This window comes from Cyclopterus lumpus, chromosome 24 (genome assembly GCF_009769545.1).
Source record: "Cyclopterus lumpus isolate fCycLum1 chromosome 24, fCycLum1.pri, whole genome shotgun sequence".
NCBI classification, from domain to species: Eukaryota; Metazoa; Chordata; class Actinopteri; order Perciformes; family Cyclopteridae; genus Cyclopterus; species Cyclopterus lumpus.
The window spans coordinates 17432826-17453761 of NC_046989.1; the positions used below are offsets into that span (position 1 = coordinate 17432826).

The window sequence follows — 20936 nt, forward strand, 5'->3', positions numbered from 1 at the left end:
TGCTTGGAGCTGCCTCTCTCTCTGTTTGGGTTTTCTGGAGCGCTGCAGTGACATGTGAGGAGGCGGGGGCGGGGGGGGACTGGTGGGTCTGTGCTCCGACACTATTGTCTGTTAGATTTTGTGGTGATTATGCTGCTCTCTGCGTGCACGGCGCACCACTGCACTGCAGAGGGACAGCAAGTGACTATTGTTTCAAGAGAGAGAATTTGGCAAAATAAAAATATTAAGAATATAGAATTCAACAGATTACTAAATACATGTAATATAAATAAAAACAAATGTGTGTTAGTACCTTAATCAAATAACTCCCACAAAGTTTCCCATAAAGAACAATACAATTCGTAATTATGGGAAAATAGGAAAACCTGTGGAAACCATCAAAAGAGCATTTCAGTTGTGAACGTTCCAAAATGTGTCCCAGTGTTTTTCCTGTCGCAGTGTAAACGAATGACATGCGCCGTCAGGAAGTAAACATGGACCCAAGCTGTTGCCTAGCAATGCAACACTGTTTAAAACAGCCCATGTAATTAAATTCCAATGTATCTATCGTTTGTGTAGCCAACAGCAGGGAGTCAAGCACACAATTCAACGTGTATGAAGAGAAAACTAATTATCCAATAATACATAAAAAAATTTGCCAATGCATGTAAGAAATGCAGCACCAGTGTTTATTGTAGTGTATTCACAGTTGCTTTCCTCTAAACAAGCACACACTGTGCTTTCACACCAAAATACAGAGTTTTAACTATATAAATATGAATGCTATGATAGCTCTCTACCGTACCACCACACCCGGTCAGCATCCTGTCCCAGCCGCCGTCTCGCACATTCCACCACACACCTCGAGGCCCCCGCCGGGCCTCAGCCACGAGCAAGACGACACCCTCTTCCTCCCCTTGCTCCTCAGCAGGGGCCAAACATCTTCACCCTCTCCTCCATCTCTTCCTCTCCACCTCCCTCGTCCCTGTCCACGCCTTGCTGCTTGTTTAGGAGTGGGCTTCTTCCTCCAGCTGGCCACACTGACCCCTGCTGGACAAAGGTGGTAAAGGGCTTGGTGGGAAAATCCTCCTGTCGGAAAGATGCAGTGGGACAGACAATGGCCCCGCCCCCGTCAGTTAAATTCTCTCCCATGGCTCCATGAAAACACACTTGCCCACGCAAAACACATCCTCTCGCTCCTGCATACTTTTCCCTGAAGAATAAGGCTGATATTCGGGACTTCATCTTTCCCTCGCTCTCTCTCTCCGCATAAGTAAAGGTGTAAAGTCTCTTTCGCCGTCTTTAGCATCCTTCTCAAATCCCCTTTTCTTTTTGGTGGGATAGAATCGAGCTGTGTGTGTGTGTGTGTGTGTGTGTGTGTGTGTGTGTGTGTGTGTGTGTGTGTGTGTGTGTGTGTGTGTGTGTGTGTGTGTGTGTGTGTGTGTGTGTGTGTGTGTGTGTGTGTGTGTGTGTGTGGAGAGTACATGAGTTATTGTGCGTTCACGTGTAAGCATTTGTAATGACGGCGAACCACTACGACTGCTATCTGTCCCTTAAGACAGCCAGTTACTGAAGAAGAGAGTGGAGGTAAGAAAAAGGAAACATGGGGGGGGGGGGGGCGTTTGTAAGACTGTGATAAAACATAAATGGATGGGAAAACTCCTCAGCTTGACTTACCGAAGGGATATTATTTATATACTTGTCAGGGAATCCCATGAAAAGAAAATAACAATAATGCATTTCTCTTCCTACCCTCTCTGTGGCACTCAGAAGATGTTCTTACAATTATTATAGCTACTTTTTAAAATAACCACCCAGTAGATCCATACAGAAAGCACCTGGTGCATGTTATTAATCTCCTTTTCCTTTTTTTATCTGTCAAATATCAATATAGTGGATATTAAAATGTGCCATTCCATACATTTTAACATTGAGAAAGTTCCATTTCTCATGGTAATCTACCCCAAATAAAAGTGGATCAGAATTGTTTTTATGGACTATGAGGAAGGAGGTGTGGTGAATAGCATGTCAATATGGAAGGAAGTAAAGATGAAATATGAGAAATCTTAGGTGGGGGGTGAGTAGTGAACAAATGAAAGGAGTCTGAGGCGCAGTGAGGGGCGGATAGAGATGCCCAGAGGACATCAAAGAGAGACACTAATGGCCATGTGGGTGTCCAGACTGAGAGGTCTTTAAGGAGCCTCTCCTCTTTTCACCTCCTCTTCCCTTACTTTTCTCCTCCTTGACATTTATCAGAAAGCCTCTTTTATCGTGGCCACACACCAGCAGTTGAATGCAGAGGCTGAAACAAAAACTAGTAAAACGGCGTCTCGTGTGTGTGTGTGTGTGTGTGTGTGTGTATGTGAAATACTGGAGTCAGGAAGTGGTTAGCCTAGCCTAGCAGGGGAAAACTGTTTTCATTGAAGTTCATTCATTTCTCATTTCTCTCGAACATGTTCCATCCGTTCCTATAGACTTGATTAGTACAGAGTACAAAGTACAGGGCGTGTTTAGCCTAGCTTAGCATGAAGACTGGAAGCGGGGGCAAACGGCTTGCTTGGCTCTGCCCGTCTTCCAACGCCTCTGAGGGTTAGGGTTACTGTACAGTAAATGAGATTTTAACTTTCTCCCCCTCCTTCTCCCAATCCTGTAACTCTCTCTCTCTCTCTCTCTCTCTCTCTCTCTCTCTCTCTCTCTCTCTCACTTTCAGCGAAGGAGACTGGTGGGATGCTCGCTCGCTCACCACCGGTGGCAGTGGCTACATTCCCAGTAATTACGTGGCTCCGGTGGACTCCATCCAGGCAGAGGAGTAAGTTTTTTGTGTGTGTGTGTGTGTGTGTAAATGCTCCCCAGAGAGCCACAGTACACTGGTCCAGGACTAGTGACTTTCATCTCGAATGTGCTCTGAAGTAGCTGGAGATTAGTTGCCGACTGACTGCCGCACACGTGCAGACTTTAATCTGACATATGATGCCCATGACATAAAATAATTCTTAAACTCCCTCACAGCTGTAAAGGAATAAAAGGACTATTAGAATAACTGCTGTGCATAAGTTATGACGGTGCAGGGAAAACGTTTCCAACATTTGCAGCTTTGAACCGCTTTCTTTTTCACTTTTTTCACAAAGTTCTTGCACACCGTTAAGGTGTGTGTGTGTGTTGCTGGTGCATTGTACTGTTGAGTTAACATGTCCTCTCCTGCGATTGCAGCTGGTACTTTGGTAAACTGGGCCGCAAGGACGCAGAGAGGCAGCTGCAGTCCACCGGCAACCCTCGAGGAACCTACCTCATCCGGGAGAGTGAAACCACAAAGGGTAAACCCACTCGAGTCACACAGGCTGTTTATAAAACAAAAAAAGTGAAAAATACAGAACCGTAATGCTTTTTTTAAGTGGCAACCAAATTGTTTCACGTCTTTTAAAGTGAGCGCTGAATGCTTGGTCAGATTCTTGTTAGATTATTCTTTGATTTGATTTTTTTTGCTGATTTACACCAGGCTGGTTTGTGATGTTTAGCGACTCCAACCCTGTACTGTGTCTCTCCCCTCCCCCTCCCCCTCCAGGTGCCTTCTCCTTGTCCATACGGGACTGGGACGATGTGAAAGGTGACCACGTCAAGCATTATAAGATCCGTAAGCTGGACAGTGGCGGCTACTACATCACCACACGGGCTCAATTTGACATGCTGCAGCAGCTGGTCCAGCACTACTCAGGTATTAAACACGGCGCTTTCAATCTATTTAGAGATTTCTTTTAAGTAACCTGTGAATTTAAGGACTTAATATGATTAATTTTAGGACGCATTCCTCTTGTGTACTGTCATTCACTTTAGGATGTGTCCATGAAATTTCTAGGACATAATTCCAGTTAATGTAATCATGTTCACTTTATGACATATCTTTGTCATTTTTAGGATAAATTCTGGTTACCGTCTTTGACGTTATTTATTCTCAATCACTTCAGGACTTATCCTTGTTATTTTTCAGGATGTATTCTGGTTAATTCTAGGATGCATGGGTCATTTTTATTCTGGAAAGAAGCAGAGAAAAACTACAGCAAATGCAGACATAAAGGGCGAGTAAACATCCAGCAGTAAAGATACAGACATCATGTCTGCAAATTTGACAAACTGCATCGCTGTAGCAAAGCCTCAGAAAATGTGATCCTTACTTGTGATTTACACAAAATTGTTGCCTGGTGCAGCTTATAACCTGCAGCACTGAATAGAATATGGTATGTACATTAGGGCTGCCATATGGCCCATGAAGCATTGCGCCGCCCCTTTCCATAAACAGGGGGCCCCGTTTGTCCCCTGTTAATAGCAACATCAAAGTCTTCTCCTGGCCCAGTGACGGTTTCCTTGAATTGATCCAGAGTGCATAGAGAAGACACTATTGCACTGGAATTGCATCTGGCCTGCCAGCACATTTTTGAACACAGAGGAATACTTAAACCCCGGGGCAGACCAAATGGAAACCTACTAGACGTCATTTATTTTGTTATTTATATAGTTTCGCATTCATTTTTCAATGAGCAGCACAGCTGAGTGGCGAGAGTGTGTGTGTGTGTGTGTGTGTGTATGTGTGTGTGTGTGTGTGGCTTGTTCCTGCCGGCTCCAACTGCTGTCAGGAGATGACCGCTGCATCTGGTCCGCTGACACGCATAGATTTGATAATCTGATTTACAGGATGAGATGGGAATTATTGCTCGTAGTTGTTTTTCCTCTTTATTCACTCTGTTCTCATTTGCTTCTCCTCCTCTAGGGAGTAACGATAATGATGTGTTCTCATTCGTCGCCACGTTTCATTTCACCGCTCTCATCCTCGGTGTCCCGCTCACTGAGAAACGAATATTTGTTTTTCCCCCGCCACGCTCTGATTGACGTATCGACGTTTAAGCTCTAAAATCAACACAGTTTTTTTTGTTTTTTCTGTGCGTTTGTGTCCCGGTGCAATAACGGCCCGTCGACATCACCTCCATTTATTCATCAAAAACCCAGATGGTGTACGGCGCCGACGACGCGCCTTCGCTAATTACCGTGACTCTTTTCAGCCCGTGTGCTTTCTGCTTTCCCCTGCTTTGGCAAAAATGTGCTCTAGCTATTCGTCGGATGCGACTGAAGCGACGAGAAAGGCCTTGAGAATCGAGATTATGCAATATTGGAAAGAACAAGTAGCCCATTCATCCTCTTACAAAAGAGGTTGTGGTTAAGCAGCCTTGCTTAAGTCAAATAGATGAAAAAGTTGACTCAGTAAGACATTATTATGAAATAATAAGTCAAGTTTAGAAGATAGTACGTCGCATTTTTTGAGATGGCAATTGCACGTCGAAATGTTCCTGTTTTATCTCCGTCTCGGTGAAAACGGGTGCGGTCTAAGACCATTAAGTCTTTGTCCCCGGGTTGGATCAGTTGCTGTTGTTAAACTACCACTTGGCGGCGCCAAAGTTAGAAACGTCAGACAAAATCTGGTTTAGCGATTTGAATAATTGCACCCTCGCTGACAGATTCTTCCTTTTTTTTTTTTTTTTATAATAATAATTTAAAAAAGCTTTCATCGTGCGGTAATGGATGGAATGGACGGACTCTGATCAGATCACAGGCATCATTTGAAGCTTCCGAGCCTTTCTAGGAGATACTGCCTGTTTGGATGCGTGGTGTGTGGCGGTCACATCGACATTGTTTATGACAGCCAGCAGGGTGAACATCGAGCTGTATTGACCTCTGAGTGCAGCCGCTGAGGCAGCAGCTGGGCCGCCCAGATGGGCTTTGATGGTCAAGCTGCATGTTGAACTCCCCCCACGGGGGAGAGGGGGGGGGGGCCTTTATCTCGTATTTACTGCCTCGTGCAAACAACCTGGGGCCTTATCGCTAGCAGCGGGGTGGAGAGGGGGGTCTTAATAGATACGAGCATGGCGGTACCAACGGAAACTCTGCCCGTAATCCACCGGCTTAATCAATCGTGGGCAAACATGAGCGCTTCCTCCCAGAGTAAGAGTTGTTTGATTTCGTGACACAGGGAACACGGTGTCATCGGCTAAAGTGGCGAGCATTCGCGGCCGCGGAGGATCGAAATGGGAGCAGCTGGAGCGCCACACGGTGACCGAAACAAGCATGGCCCTCCCCGTGTTTAACCACAACTGTGTGATGTACATTTCCCAGATGAGTGAAGGATGTGCCGGAGCAATCTCTCAAATTACCGTCATTATCGTAAAGTGTAAGCGAGTCGTAGATGCCATTAGCCAAAGTGAGTCGTAACACAGGGCCATGCTTCTTCTATGACCCCACACTTGCTGCTTTGTGTCTCCAGTAATAAGAGTTATTGGTGAGGAAGCTTATCCATCTTGCACTGAACTTGTCAGAATCTTTATTTTAATTTTTTTTATTAAACCACTTTTTTACCGTCAGGGTCTGATTAAAAAATCGGTCTAAATCTTTGCAGAAGAGAATCAGGTATTATGACTTTCTAAAAAACAAAAGTACTACATCCTACACTTACCATAATAATTCAACTCAATAGTTCGGTTTGAAAAATAGCTTTCCTTTAGAGATTTGTAGATTCCAAGCCAAATCATTAAAATAACCCTGATGACTCACTCAGGATCATGGAGTCCACATTAGACCTGATTTTCAGCTGGCTCTTCATCCTCCTTGTATCTGTCTCGTTCTGTTGTTGCTTTGAGGATTTGCTCGCTCTCCTGCAGAACGCTCTGCTAACGCTCTCCACATCTCTCTATGCTCTTATCTGTGCATCGCCTTGCGGGGGGGGGCGCGTGCAGACCGAGCCGCGGGGCTCTGCTGTCGCTTGGTGGTTCCCTGCCACAAAGGGATGCCACGGCTCGCCGACCTGTCCGTTAAAACCAAAGACGTGTGGGAGATCCCGCGGGAGTCGCTGCAGCTCATCAAGCGGCTCGGGAACGGGCAGTTTGGGGAGGTCTGGATGGGTACGGATCCGGTCGCCTCCGGAAGATGAGGGCCGCATGGAAGGGGCCGAGCCAGCAGAGACACCAGACCAAAATACCAAGCCAATAATTTGGCCTGGGAAGGGAGGGGATGAAATGAGAAAAAGGGGCAGGAAATTACGATAATTCTCAGTTTGGGTGGGGGAATTATATTGTTTTTTGACCCCCCCCCCCCTCTCTTCCAAAATCATCTGTAAAAAACATCTAATGTGTCAGGAGACTCTGCTCTCACGGTCTTGAGATGGCTCCCTTCCATGTCCCTCACTGCATGTTCCTCTCCCCAGTAGTTAACCCTGTGTGCCTTGCCTTCCCTCCCCATGTAGAGAGTGCGGATGGTTTGTGCTTTAATTTAACGGGCGTGTGTGTGAACTACATCCCTGACACTATGGGCTTGAGTCATGATGCCTGGGAGATCAGCAGAGACACACTTGAGTTGGAAGTAAAGCTGGGGACGGGATGTTTTGCTGATGTGTTTTACGGTAAGGAAATTCACCAACCCGCCCCCCAATAGTACCCTATTTTGAATGTTCACCTTGGGCCAACCTGGAAATACATGTAAAGATTTGTATTTATCTTTTCAAATGCACTCTAAAATACGCCAAGAAATAATTAGAAATTTTGTGCGCTAATTGGAGATGAAAGCAAATGCTTTCTTATGCCTTTCCAACATTCCTGCAGGATTTATTTTGCAAAACATAATCCATACATGTTTTGAAAATCGGTTCTAAAGCATAAATACACATTTCTACTTTGCTGTTATTTCCAGTAATCAATTGGGTGCAGCATTGAGGGCGGTATGGAACTCCAAAATGGTCAATATTAAGACTGCGTTTTACTTTTCACAAAGTTCGAACATGTTACTAATGGAAACTCAAAGTAACCAAAGCAATTAGCCGGCTAGCTGCTGTCGTTAACATGTGCTCTTAACTTTGAGTTAAGAGTGTCAAACTCTTAGCTAGCTGGCTAGCTAGGTAGCATGAGCCGCCTCGTCAAGCTAAAAGACTATAAACTATTTTTAGTTACAGCAACCGCCAGTTGGTTGTTACCTTCGCAAAATACTTTTGCGGAGGTTATGTTTTGATCGCTGTGTATTTATTTGTAAATATGTCTGTTTGTTATTCGCATAACTCAAAAAGTATTAAACCGAATTGCATGAAATTTGGTGGGATGATTGGCTGTTATCCGGGGACCATTTGATTAGATTGTGGGAGCGATCGGGTCAAAGGTCAAGGTCATGAAAAGGTCAAAATCGTATTTTTATCATAACGCGGTAAATTTTTATCCAATTGGCATGCAACTAATGCCAAAATGTTCGGCAAGGTATGCGCTCTACCGAGTGCCCGTTCTAGTTTCCAAATGACTTTGGTATTTGCGTCGTTGCTCTAGTGAACAAAAGCTAAATGATTTGAAGTCGAACAGAAGCTAACATATCTGTTTTGTAAAGGATGTTTCCTTCTTTATGAAAGACAAAGTATTTTGTAAAGGATATTTCTTTCTTTATGAAAGACAAAGTATTTTATTATTTGGTTTAAAGGCATTTGGTTTACAAGCTACTGTGGGATTCTTATGTAGGGTATATATCTGGTCCTGCTCCTTGGCTTGCAAAACAAACTAGCAAACAAGGCTAGTACATCCCCGCTAAACACAGCGGTTCTTATTCTGCAACACTACTGCTAATTAAACACTGAAATTAGTGTGTAAGTTTCTGGCACAGGTTTGTCCACATTATTTCACTGACTGCAAAAGTTTTAGGAATTAATTAAATAATTTCACTATTTACATGTTTAACTCTCTTCGTTCATTTAATTTCGGGACTACAGATGAAAAATAGCTTCTTGGCTAACTCTGGCACATTTACAGAAATGTTTTTATTTATGTGCACTGTTCCTTATCAAATAAACCAAAGTTAAAAACAAATTCCTGTTATTTAGTTTTGGCCAATTTGGGCTTCCATACTGCAGAACATGAGGTTGCTCATTCTTATCATATCCCAACTGGACAGATACTGAGCACAGCGCTTCTCCCAGATGACTCCCAGCCTCTGGGATCCTTTTACCAACCACCGCGGCAGGTGACCGTCACCAGCTCAGTCCAGACTCCCAAAAATGTCTGCACAGCTGCATCACTAAAGAAGCCCCCGACCCCCAAACACACGGACATGTTAGTCGATGTGCTCTGCGATCCCTTTGGGTCACTACTAATATTCGTTTAGCCGGTACTGTCACAGAATGAGATGCAGGGAGTACCACTTTATTGGAGTGATTACAGTGATTTCTTATGATGGCCGCTCTGACACGGAGGCAGTGCACATTGGTGGCATTGCCATGCTTGTGTTGCAGTACCTGGCATGCAACCGGCGAGGAGCTTACAGGCTCACCTTTTGTTAATCATCCTACAAAGGATTATCTGCTCCCGTGTTGGCGTATTGTGGCTGGATGCCTCTCCTGGCTTTTAAAAGCCATTTAAAATCAAGGTCCAGTCTAAATCTCATACCCATTTAATTATCCTCCAGCACAACCTCTGTGCATGAGACTTACAGACGAGCGGATTCTCATATTGTCTCCTGATCTCATTCTGTGCTGCATGTTTACCACGTTGTCATTTTGAAGCAAGACTCGACCCCTCAGCCGCCGATCTTCTCTTCAGGTCAGCCGGCGGGGTTGGCAAGTCTGACTTTGACGTGATGTGATTTGAATATGAATCGATGTTGCCCCTTATGACGCCAGCTTATGTATGCGTGTGCCAGGAACGTGGAACGGCACCACCAAGGTGGCAGTGAAGACTCTGAAGCCCGGGACCATGTCCCCCGAGTCCTTCCTGGAGGAGGCTCAGATCATGAAGAAACTCCGCCATGACAAGCTGGTGCAGCTCTACGCCGTGGTGTCCGAGGAGCCCATTTACATCGTCACAGAGTACATGGGCCAAGGTAGATGAGCATATGCGTGTATACACACACACACACACACACACACACAGTCATATCAAACTTAAAACAAGACCTAATTTGTAAGCAGCCCTGTGAGGTTGCACTCAATTATACAAAAGAGTCTCAAGCTGAGACCTGAACCTGCACCTTAAGACCCCAACTCGATATGCCCAAACTAGTCCAGCTAAATTTGAGACCTGAATCTGACTCGGTGTCCTGAAGCTACGTGTTTGTTCTCTGTAAATATCTCTTTAGGCTAATGCAAAACTTTGGATACACTCTGTTCCTTCCTGTATTTGCTACGGCCAATATGTATCCACTGACCGCTCATGAGCTCATGACACACATGGATACAGGCAGAGAGGAAGACATGCATTTCTTAATAAATTCCATTTGGCACGAAAATGTATCTTTTTTTCAGAGCCCCCTGGGTGCATTCAGGGTTTCATGGAGCATTCTCTGTAGAACCTCATCCAGGGGGTTCTGGCTGGAACATTTCACACATGTTTCTAGATATAACCATTAAAGTTGGGTTCTAGGTGGAACCCTCTGAAATGGTCACAGGAACCAAAATGTTTTGTATTATTATTATTATTAAAAAGGGTCTCCTATGGGGACAGGCCAAAGAACCCAATATGTTTCTAGTGAGCACCTTAACAGTCTACAATGCATTTCTGTCTGTCACATTGAGTTCGACCAGTGGGAGAGGAAAGGTTGTTCATTTAGATTCATCCTTCTGCCAAGCATTTATAAAGGTAAAGCTCATGTAATGTTGAAAATGGAAAGGGTTCAGCCTCTTGGAAGCATAAATGTGCTTAGTACAAAATTACAATCTACACATTATTTGTTAATGTTTGTGCCCCGAAAACATGTAATCATCCTCTGAAGACCATGGATGTGCTCATTAATGTAGGCCCTGCTGCTTGTGGAGCATAACAATGAATAGGCTTGGTCTCAACTTTGTTTGACCTGAGTTGCCACAAAAGCAAAAACAAAAAAGATATAATACCCCAGTAAGATGTACAAAATGGTTTAAATCTACAGTACTATACTATATTTATGTACCTGATTTCTTTCTAGTATGTATTTAAGCAAATTGCACTTTTTTTTTATTTAGACCGAACGGGTTGTTGTTTCATTCCAATCAGAATAATGGGGATGGTAAACTCTTTGTTTCAAAGAGACTGGAGATGATTAAGGCCTTCGAAAAACAATCCTCCAAAAAACACTGCAATTCAGAAAGCCCACAAGAAAGAGCTGTGGACGCACATTAAACACCAGGGAATACAAGGAGGGAAACTTTGATGTCGCATGCACAAGCTGTCACATCTGGGTCAGCCCGTCGAGTTGGAGAAGGGAATGTGTTTTTAAAAAAATGTGAAATCTCATGAATGTCCAAAGTATTTGTGGCGATCCCCCAATCCGTTATTTTCCCTTTTACAGTCAATGTATTATTGTTGATGTTTTACATCGGAAGCAAACGGACAAATTACAAGCCTCGTGTCTCCAAAACACTCATGGCCGAGGCAACGGGGCCACCACTGATTCGCTGTCTGTGTCTGCTGTAGGAAGCCTGCTGGAATTCTTGAAGGACGGAGAAGGACGAGGGTCGAAGCTGCCGAACCTGGTGGACATGGCGGCGCAGGTACACCAAAAAAAACAAAAGGACCGGTTTCTGGTGCATGACAGTAACAGGATGGTAGACGTGTTTCCTGAAAACAGAAAAACTAATTCAGAACCTTTGGAAATTTTTTTATGTACTTTTAACACCTCAGAGAACCAGGCCTTCATTTGAAATAGGCTTGTATTAGACACCAGCACTATATTTCATTACATTTAGTTGGATCATTCCTGTGTCAGGCCAACTGTCCAAAGCCCAAATATTCAAAGTGTTCAAAAATATTTAATATAAAATCATATATTAAAGATAAAATGTAAAATCCTCCCAGAATAGCTGGCAATTGATTTATCTGTTAATCTGCCCACAGCAAATGAACAGAAATATGAATTTGGGGCGTTTAATTCAACTGGTTTGGAGATATTTAAACGAAACGTTTGCTACGTTAGAACTCATGAGGCAAAATGGGTTTCAGTGTCTAATTCATCTCTTTTTCGACAAAAGGCAAAAATCACCTCACGTGAGCGTAAAAACATAATGGGGCAATTTAAGTATTATTCAATTTAACTGTTTCCATACACCTTTTCTTAATGTGAAAATACATGAATGGAAACACGACTTGTGTCTCCTCTTGATGGAAATGCTGACCTGAAGAAGAAATGCTTTTCGGGTTTTTTAATCGCCATCGATGAACACACACAGATATTCTGCATTAAAAAACTTCCAGCACCTCAAAGAACATCATACTTAACTTGTCTGGTCGGCTTTTAATTTAAAACGTGTGCAAAAGAAAACATTTCTTCTCAACGTAATATATTAATAAGTCCATAGCAGAGCATCCTATTTTGACCCCAAATGTCCGGCAGGTAATACATTTACTGTAATAGTAATTAAACTTTCATAAACATGATGTTCTGTTTTCTGCATAAAAACAGGTATTTATTATGCATGCATGTTGAATGTAAATATCTCTGACCAATAACTACCATCAACTATTTCTAAAGCCCAAGGGCATACGGGAGGTTTTTATTCTTTTAGCTCTTCTCCTGCTCTGCAGAATCACTTCCCTGCAGATCTGTTTTGGGGGGGGGGTTGGATTGACATGTTTTCTCTCCCAACCAACATATATCCACTTTTTTTTTTTTATATGCGCTTCAAAGTTGCACACAAAGTAGTACTTCTCTCTTCACGAAGAGGCAAATTCACATTCAGCAGTAAACAATCCTACGCTGGCGTTCTGGGCTCCAGGTGGCGGCGGGCATGGCCTACATCGAGAGGATGAACTACATCCACAGAGACCTGCGCTCCGCCAACATCCTGGTGGGAGACAACCAGGTGTGCAAGATCGCCGACTTCGGCCTGGCCAGACTCATCGAGGACAACGAATACACGGCCCGGCAAGGTGGGGCTTCCCCCGCACACACACACACACACACACACACAATGTTAAATGCACGTGGTGCCGCTCGCACACATTCACGGGCCCTGTGTCTGCATTAGGTCATGGAGGACATTTTCCCAGAACTGCAAAATATGCAAAAACGCCCACATCAAGCTGCAAATGATTTGCTCACTGTAACACCGAAACAGAAAGGAGACACTCTCAGAGTTTAGAAGGCGGATATGAATGTTCTATTATCGGCCATTGAAGCTGCCCACAGTGTTTCTAGTCTGACAATCAGACCGCATGAGCGTTTTTTTGTTCAGTCCATCCTATTATTGTTATTTGATTTTTGTCATTAAGTCGGCTGGAGAGATATGCAGAGTTCGAAGGTTCATTCATCCCCTTGGAAATAGGATATAAACATTCTCCCGGTGCACTTCCAGGATGTCTTTGAAGGCTTTGCTTCTACATATTGTGGGCTTTGTCGGTAGACGGAGTTGCTCGGTTGTCATGACGATTTCATTCGCTGATGATGAAATCTTGTGTAGAAAGTGAGAGGTGTTTTTTGATTTAAAAAAACAGATACAGGTGCCATGTAAATACTGTGAAAGTATCACAAAACAATCCACAGAAATGCACTCTCGTTATTCAGAAACCCTTCTCTTAAATTGACATGTGCCTAAAACGGAGCATTTCAGACAGAGAGTGAAGTCAGGTGAATTCAGACAGACGGTAAGTGGAAAATAATGTGTTTTTTGAACAGTAAATGGTCTAGATATGTTCAAATAGGAAGCCAAAATGCAAGAACAATCCTCAAAATGAACAAAGAACTATGTTGTTTGAAGGGTTCTTATTTCTGTAAGTGGACCTACAACACCCATCACAGCTGCATCCTTCACATACATGCTTTTGATTTATATTGCTTGTGTTTTTCATTATATATTTCACGCATTTTACCCTGGTGCTTGGAGTGTTGAGAGGCTGCCACATGTTCAACGTGTTTGAGTCCAGACGGGGACCTATATCTCTCTTCACTTGATGCTGTCTTAAGTCGGCAACACTGAGTTCTGTTTCTTGGCTGGATAATTTATTTAATCTAGCGCACACTGGTTTCTCCAAAGTGTTGGTCGTCACCCAGTACATCGTGAGTGCTGGGGAGCTTGAGGTCACAACAGCCGTTCCTGTTCATGCAGTTTGTCCGTGCTTATGAAAATCATCTTTTAAGAATTGTTCTTCTCCCTTTGACACATGAAGTCATTTTGCCACGCACATGTTTTTGAAGCTGTGCTTTGAAAAGTAAAATCTTTTTTACAGCTGGCAGATGCTGAACGTTGTCATTCAGCCTCTCATGACCCAACGTTAGAGTGGTTTTAATTAACGTCGGAACTTTTCCACATTGAGTAGCTTTAAAGTTTAGAAAATCGCATGTATATCTGTGACCCGGCAGTGGGTCAGATAGAACTGAAAAGGTAATCATACCTCCAGTACACCAGAATGTATTTTAGGTACTGCAGGCACACAGAGGCGATAGCTTTGTCCGACCATAGAAGGCCACAGCTCTTTACCAAACTTGTGTATTATAACAAGAACAGAGGTTCAGGAGGTGACTGGACATCACCGACGCTTCTTTCATCTCTGCTCTCCTGCAGGAGCAAAGTTCCCCATTAAGTGGACCGCCCCGGAGGCTGCGCTGTACGGGAAGTTCACCATCAAGTCGGACGTGTGGTCGTTCGGCATCTTGCTGACGGAGCTGGTCACCAAGGGTCGGGTGCCTTACCCAGGTGAGTGGAGTGGAGCGAAGGAGGGGTGGGGTAAACAGAGCAGAGGCGTCGCTTTCACCTTGAGACCACTTGGGACACGTCGATAAAGAGGCCTGATAAGAACAAACCTCGTGTGTGTGTGTGTAAGTGTGTGTAAGTGTAACCGGGAGTCATTACCAAAACAAACACAGCTTTCTTTCCATGGCAACAGGCCCCTCATGCAGTTTATTGAATTAAATGGTTATTTAATGCTTGGGTAACCTTCCTTTCTCTGCCAGAATATGAGACCACACTTAATTTCTGCTACTCGCCTGTGAAACAGCATTTCAGACAGAAACTTATCCTGAAAGCAGAGGAGGCGAGGCACATAGTGTACTCGGAGTGCAGCTCCATGCAGGGAGGGAAACACATGTTAGTCCAGATGTGGCTGGTGGGGCTGAGGACAGTTAGCACGCAATGAGCTGAGGGGAAAGGCAGCCTGCTGACAGAGATCAGTACAATCCAACAACCCCACAACACCCAAACTATCCCTTCAGGAAAAAGATTTGTCCCAAAAGGTCACCGAGGCCCAAAGGAAAGCAGCCGGTCTCGTATCGATGCGTTTCAGGGTCAGCACTTCCGTCACTTTGCACATGTGTTTTCACTTCCAGGCATGAACAACCGCGAGGTGCTGGAGCAGGTGGAGCGGGGCTACCGGATGCCGTGCCCCCAGGACTGCCCCATCTCGCTGCACGAGCTGATGCTGCAGTGCTGGAAGAAGGACGCCGAGGAGCGGCCTACCTTCGAGTACCTGCAAGCCTTCCTGGAGGACTACTTCACGGCCACAGAGCCTCAGTACCAGCCCGGGGACAACCTCTAGACCCCTCCCCCCCTCGGGCTGGGGCCAGGACTGGCTGAATCAGCGCTGTTACAAAACTCTGGAGCCTTCCCAGCCAGGTCTATTCTTTTCTTTTTTTAGATCTGTACAGCTTCCTCCAGCTCGGAACACAACCCCCTCCGTCTCTGACACGCCCTCTAGTGTCTGAACTCGGCGAATGGCATAATTTGGGAGGTTGAGGTGGTGGGGAAGGACGACGGACGGAGTTAACCGGGATCGTGATAATGCAATGTATTCAATGTAAATAAGAAAGGCTTGTTTTTAGTTTATTTGTTTGCTTTAAGATTTGTATTTTCTCCTGCACAAAAGTAATATGAAAATGATGCAAATGATGAAGGCAAACGAAGAGAACCCTTTCAGAGCAGGCACAGTTCATCTGGACTTGTGTTATACCGTAGCTCCTGTATTATTTTCTAGAGATCGGATCGAAAGCCTCCATATATATTTTTTTCAAATTTTCCATAATGTGGAAAAAAAACAAATCTAACCCAGATTATTGCTTCATTCTTGACTTTCCAGTTAGTAGTATTCCAGCAACTCGAGACGAGCATGACGCAGTCCTCCGTCAGCCTTTTTCTTTCTTTTTCTTCTGACCATGCACCCCAGAGATCTTTCTCAGAGCTGTCAGGCTGCCGCTGCGTATGGCTCTTTTACAAATGATGTATGTCACATGTTTTTGTAAATTACAACTGAGCGTGTAAGGATTTTTTAAACATATCTCTCCTCGCTTATAATTTTTAGAAAAACCGTGTTGCTTTTGTTTAACTGGAAGAGATTAATTAATTAATTAATTTAAGAAGAGAGTATGTGTGTCTTATTTGAGCCGTCGGCGCGGTGGTCTTCGTGGACCTGCAGCTGAACCTGGACCAGCTCACTTCCTCCTTCTTTTATGTTTTCCTGACACGGTTATCGTCAATCAGTATTTGAGTTTTTACAGAGTGTGATTTTATTTAAATTTCAAACTGTATGTTCAGTGGAAGCTTTGGTGCCAACTCATGTTGCAATTTGCGATGAGATGTGAAAGACTTTAAGGGTTGAGTTCACAAAGAAACCAGCTGGAATAGAAAACGAGTCAGACCTGATCAGGTCTTAATACAGATGGTTTCGTGGCCAATGGAAAAATGTTTCAGTCGTACAGCTAATTGCTTTTAAGTGTCGCTAACCTCCCTCTTTTCAATTTTTTTAAAGATTTTTTTTAAAGTTGTTTCATTTATTCAGTGACATGGAGTTTTGAATTCAGAAAAGGACAATAAACATTTTACACTCTTTCCAAGACACTGTGTGTGTGTGTGTGTGTGTGTGTGTGTGTGTGTGTGTGTGTGTGTGTGTGTGTGTGTGTGTGTGTGTGTGTGTGTGTGTGTGTGTGTGTGTGTGTGTGTGTGTGTGTGTGTGTGTGTGTGTGTGTGTCAGGGTGTCAGGGCATTACGTTTGGTCGTTATGAGTGTTGTTTGTAGTTTCAAAGTACATTTTTAGTCTGTATATTTGTATTACATTAGTAATGCCGGACTCCCTTTAGTTGATACTGTACTTTAGTGGTGCAAATTCCCTAATTAATTGGCATTTAAAAAATAAAACAAATACCAAGACTGACTGACATGAGGTGACCCTGAGACCTTTGGGGGTCAGGGGCACCTCAGTACAGTAGATACTATAGTAGTAGTAGAGTAGTAATCATCCGAATGCAGTACAGTGTCATGGAGCATCATTGTTTCCCAACAGCTGCAAGGTTTAAAACACAAACCTTTGAGTGTTTATTTATTTTTAATACCTTGAGAAATGTATTTTCAGTTGCAGCTGTCCAGTGGGGAAAAATTAAAACGTTTTGAAATTTTAGTTTCTTTCTGTACAAACTTGTAGTCATCATTGAGTATCTCAGCACCAGTCGTAGGTCAGGTGGTGTGACTCCCTCCTCCTGAGGCAGCAGCTGGAGCTGACTCATCCACCCCTCCTCATATCACTGATAGTCTTGTCCTTGAGGAGGCATAACTTCATAGCCATATAGAACACAGCACGGAGGATCTACAGACACCAGGTATGTCTGATTTTACCCATTGTTCTGTTTTTTGCTCTTAATTTCAGAAAAGGTTATTAATGATAAGTAAGCCTCACTAAAACGAGCATTAGACATAGCTATAGGGATCTGTGTGTGGTCAACAGTGGATTAGTGTACTGTTTTGTATGTTGTTAGAGATTGAAAAAAACAAAAGAAACACCTTTGAACAGAACCCTCCACTGCTTCCTTCTCTTCAGCGACTCCCCAATGAGACCTGCCCTAAAGCAGACCGATCAGCTTCCATCCGCCGTTTATTGTGAGTCATCAGCTGAATGGCTCACATTTGACCCGAATCAAGTTATTGTTTACTAGTTAAACCTTAAAAAAAAAAAGAGGTGTGCAAACAAATAAGCTAAAGAGGTATAATGGCATAGTATAGGTTGGATCCATATCCCAAGTTAAATTTGTAATGTACGGTTTTCTTTTTCTCGACTTCAAATTGTACATTTAAGTCATTTTGGTGATAATTGTAATCGCAGCATTGTATTGATGAAGCTGACATTTAAAATCCTGCCACTTTCACCTAAATGGGTCGTAAGTAGTTCAAAGTAATAAAAGCTCCACAGCTCCAGTGCTTTAAAGCGTTAAAAAAAGCTCTAATCTGTGACAAAGGCCCTCCCCAGTGTTTGTCTACTGGTACTGCTCTTCTCCTCCGCCTCTCTAATGGCTTTATTGCAGGTATTAGCATGTGAGCTGTTGCCTGGCTGTGAATAAACTATGGAGGGAGCCAACGTCACCGTCTTCGTCGCCGTCCAGAAGGTCTACTACCCTTTGCTTTGCGTCATGGGCATTCCAGGTTTGTATCTTCTCGTCTTTGGCCGGACAATGCTTGCATCGGCTTAATCAGGACGTGCGTTTATAGGTTATTAATGACATTATTGTTTGTTAATCAGTCCCCTTTTGCACAGTTTGTCCTGCGGGCACTAATCGTCAATCCCTTGCACACTATGACCCACAAAGCATCCTGGTCGAGCACCATTTTATATTCATCACTAACGTGAATGCTATAATTGCACATATTAAAGGATAGTCCTGTAAATATGTGATACACACTGACATTAAAACCCATATTCAGAGAATAAGGTTGATGTTCTTTGCAGATGTAGGAAGGCCGTAGCTTAGCTAAACCACTGAAAGAAGGGAAACGGTGAGCCTAACTGACCAGCTAAAAATACACTTCCAGAAACAAAAATGGTCTTAGTTACACATTGCATGTTTTAAACATGTACAACTGGAAATAAAGAAGCATTACCCTATTGTTTTAGAAAGAGTTAGCATGAGAACTAGGCTATATTTCTTAACCAACAGCTGCTGGATACATGTACATCGTCTCATAAGGTTTGCAGACTGCTGTGACAACATTGAACTGACTTGGGGACTTCTCATTTTTGACCGAGCTAAGCTAGGCTAAACATTCTGGCAAAAACCAAAATGTCCTTTGATTTATACACTGAAACCGATTATTACTCAGTTATTAGGCATTTGAATACTTTGTTGGCGCTAGCCAATATTCTTTTTATAATTATTTTGTATCAATCTCTGTCTAATGTGAAAGTGTCAATCATAGGTCTACGTTCTGTTTTAGCATCTTTTAGCTCATGTGTTAGCCATGTGGTGTGTTCTTTTAGCAGAACCACTTAGCTAGGTCAAGGAATAATCATTATGGTTAGGCTTAAAATGAGAATGTAAACTAAGTGAAACATAGACAACATAACATTAGTACGGAAAACAAAGTAACAAAGTAAATATAGCTCTACTATACTTTGGAACACCAACACTGGCTTCAACCTTTTTTTCAGTATTTATAGAATGTAATCACTCTCCCGGTAACATATTCTCTGAGCATCTAATAATGGCGAAGATGGGTTTACATGGTAGTTACTTGAAACCCTTGTGCGTCGGTATCAGACGCCAAGGGCCGTGACAAAGGGTCCGTATTTTTCGACATCCTAATTTTGCTGTTTCCCCGAAGTGTCCAGAACGCAGTCAATGAATGGATTTTTAAAGTCTGTGGTATAAAGTACCACCAGGCGGGAAAATGTATCCATCTAAGAATTTGTGTTCCTGTCCCCCAGCCAACCTCTTCACATTCTACATGATCTGCTTCCGTAAATGCGGGATGTCCAACACAGCTATTGTTTACCTGAGCTGTCTGGCCCTCGTGGACACCTTCTACCTGGTGTGGGTGATCCTCGTTGACCTGACCCTCACTTTCTGGCTACTGCAGCCCTTTTGGCACTCCTATCCCTGGTGTGGCATCCTGGGGTTCCTGCAGTATGGATCGCTTTACAGCTCCTCCTGGATCGTGGTGGTGTTCACCATCGAGCGCTACCTCGTTCTTCGCAGCACAGCGGCCAAGCAGCACTTCTCCCAGGCCCGGGTCACTAAACTGACCTGTGTTGCCATTGTTCTGGTGTCGCACCTCGTCTCCGTGCCGGTGGGCTGGATCAATACCGTCACACCGGTCAACCTCACCGTGGACGGGGTGAATATGACTCTGCCCAGGTGTCACTACCGCAATGAGGTGTACACTACAGTTATTGTGTGGATAACTACATTCCTCTCGGGGGGAATCCCCATCGTGTCGGTCATCATCTTCAACTACCTCATCGGGCACCATCTGTACCGCGCCACAAACCTCTTTACCAAGGAAGAGCGTCGCGTCATGCATGGGAGGAGCACCAGGGGCATGCTGAGGAGGACCATCCTGCTGCTGGGCACCGTCTCTGTGTCCTTCGTCGTCCTCAGCCTGCCTCGCTTTGTCACGTACTGTATCCTCAGGACCAAGTACAACTACGAGAATTTCAACAGAAACGACTACAGCATCCCCATCAATGTGGCCGGAGACTTAGCCAACATGCTGCAGAACCTCAACTCCGCCACCAACTTCCTGCTCTACTGTATGGTCAGCCGGCGCTTCCGGCAGGAGCTGGTCCAAATGGCAACATGTAAGGCGAAGGCCCTCGAGCTGGGCTCCATCCTCACCCACACCACCATGAAAGTCTTCTCAGTGGCAGTTCATAAGGCCTCACCATCCAGCGACCCTGTGACTGTGGTGCTAACCAATCTCAAACCGACAGTAGAAAGGACCTGGAAGAATGGATCAGACTTGTACCTTCAAAGAGTAAACGTTCATCCATGACCATGGAAATTGTAGTTTGACAATATAATCTTAGATAAGATATATTGCCCACGGGTAAACACTGTTTGTCACCACTGTTTCTGTTGTTTGCACTGTTCGTACCGTCGCCATGTTGAGGGCGGTGTGGCGCCCACCCCACAATCACAGATATGCTCTGAATTTGGAATTTAGCGCCTTTCATTTTTGGTTTTGTTATCAGCCACCGAGCTGAGTAGCTACAGGGTCGGCAAGGGTGGTC

The 20936-nt window shown here is 44.0% G+C and overlaps 2 protein-coding genes across 5 annotated transcripts in view; both read left to right on the forward strand.

The window, feature by feature from the left end:
- Positions 1-16778, forward strand: part of fynb (FYN proto-oncogene, Src family tyrosine kinase b) — a 48246-nt gene extending 31468 nt beyond the window's left edge. The window contains exons 5-14 of one of the 4 annotated variants that reach the window (XM_034527071.1): positions 2690-2788; positions 3190-3293; positions 3542-3691; positions 6756-6920; positions 7262-7417; positions 9685-9864; positions 11433-11509; positions 12731-12884; positions 14516-14647; positions 15277-16778. In XM_034527071.1, coding sequence (XP_034382962.1) covers positions 2690-2788; positions 3190-3293; positions 3542-3691; positions 6756-6920; positions 7262-7417; positions 9685-9864; positions 11433-11509; positions 12731-12884; positions 14516-14647; positions 15277-15485 — 1426 coding nt within the window. In that variant the 3' untranslated portion in view covers positions 15486-16778. The remainder of the gene's footprint in view (positions 1-2689; positions 2789-3189; positions 3294-3541; positions 3692-6755; positions 6921-7261; positions 7418-9684; positions 9865-11432; positions 11510-12730; positions 12885-14515; positions 14648-15276) is intronic. The other 3 variants (XM_034527072.1, XM_034527073.1, XM_034527074.1) reach the window with 3 other exon arrangements.
- Positions 16779-17507: 729 nt separating this feature from the next.
- Positions 17508-20698, forward strand: LOC117727759 (probable G-protein coupled receptor 139). The gene is made up of 3 exons (XM_034528193.1): positions 17508-17535; positions 18235-18352; positions 19632-20698. The coding sequence occupies exons 2-3, from the start codon at positions 18274-18276 to the stop codon at positions 20696-20698; spliced, it is 1146 nt and encodes a 381-aa protein (XP_034384084.1). The 5' UTR covers positions 17508-17535; positions 18235-18273.
- Positions 20699-20936: the final 238 nt, after the last annotated feature.

Excerpts from the sequence above, each read along its gene's own strand:
- LOC117727759 (XM_034528193.1), top strand. The coding sequence starts at position 18,274 with ATGGAGGGAGCCAACGTCACCGTCTTCGTCGCCGTCCAGAAGGTCTAC. Across the intron at positions 18,353-19,631 it reads TTGCGTCATGGGCATTCCAG|CCAACCTCTTCACATTCTAC; the intron begins GTTTGTATCTTC and ends CCTGTCCCCCAG.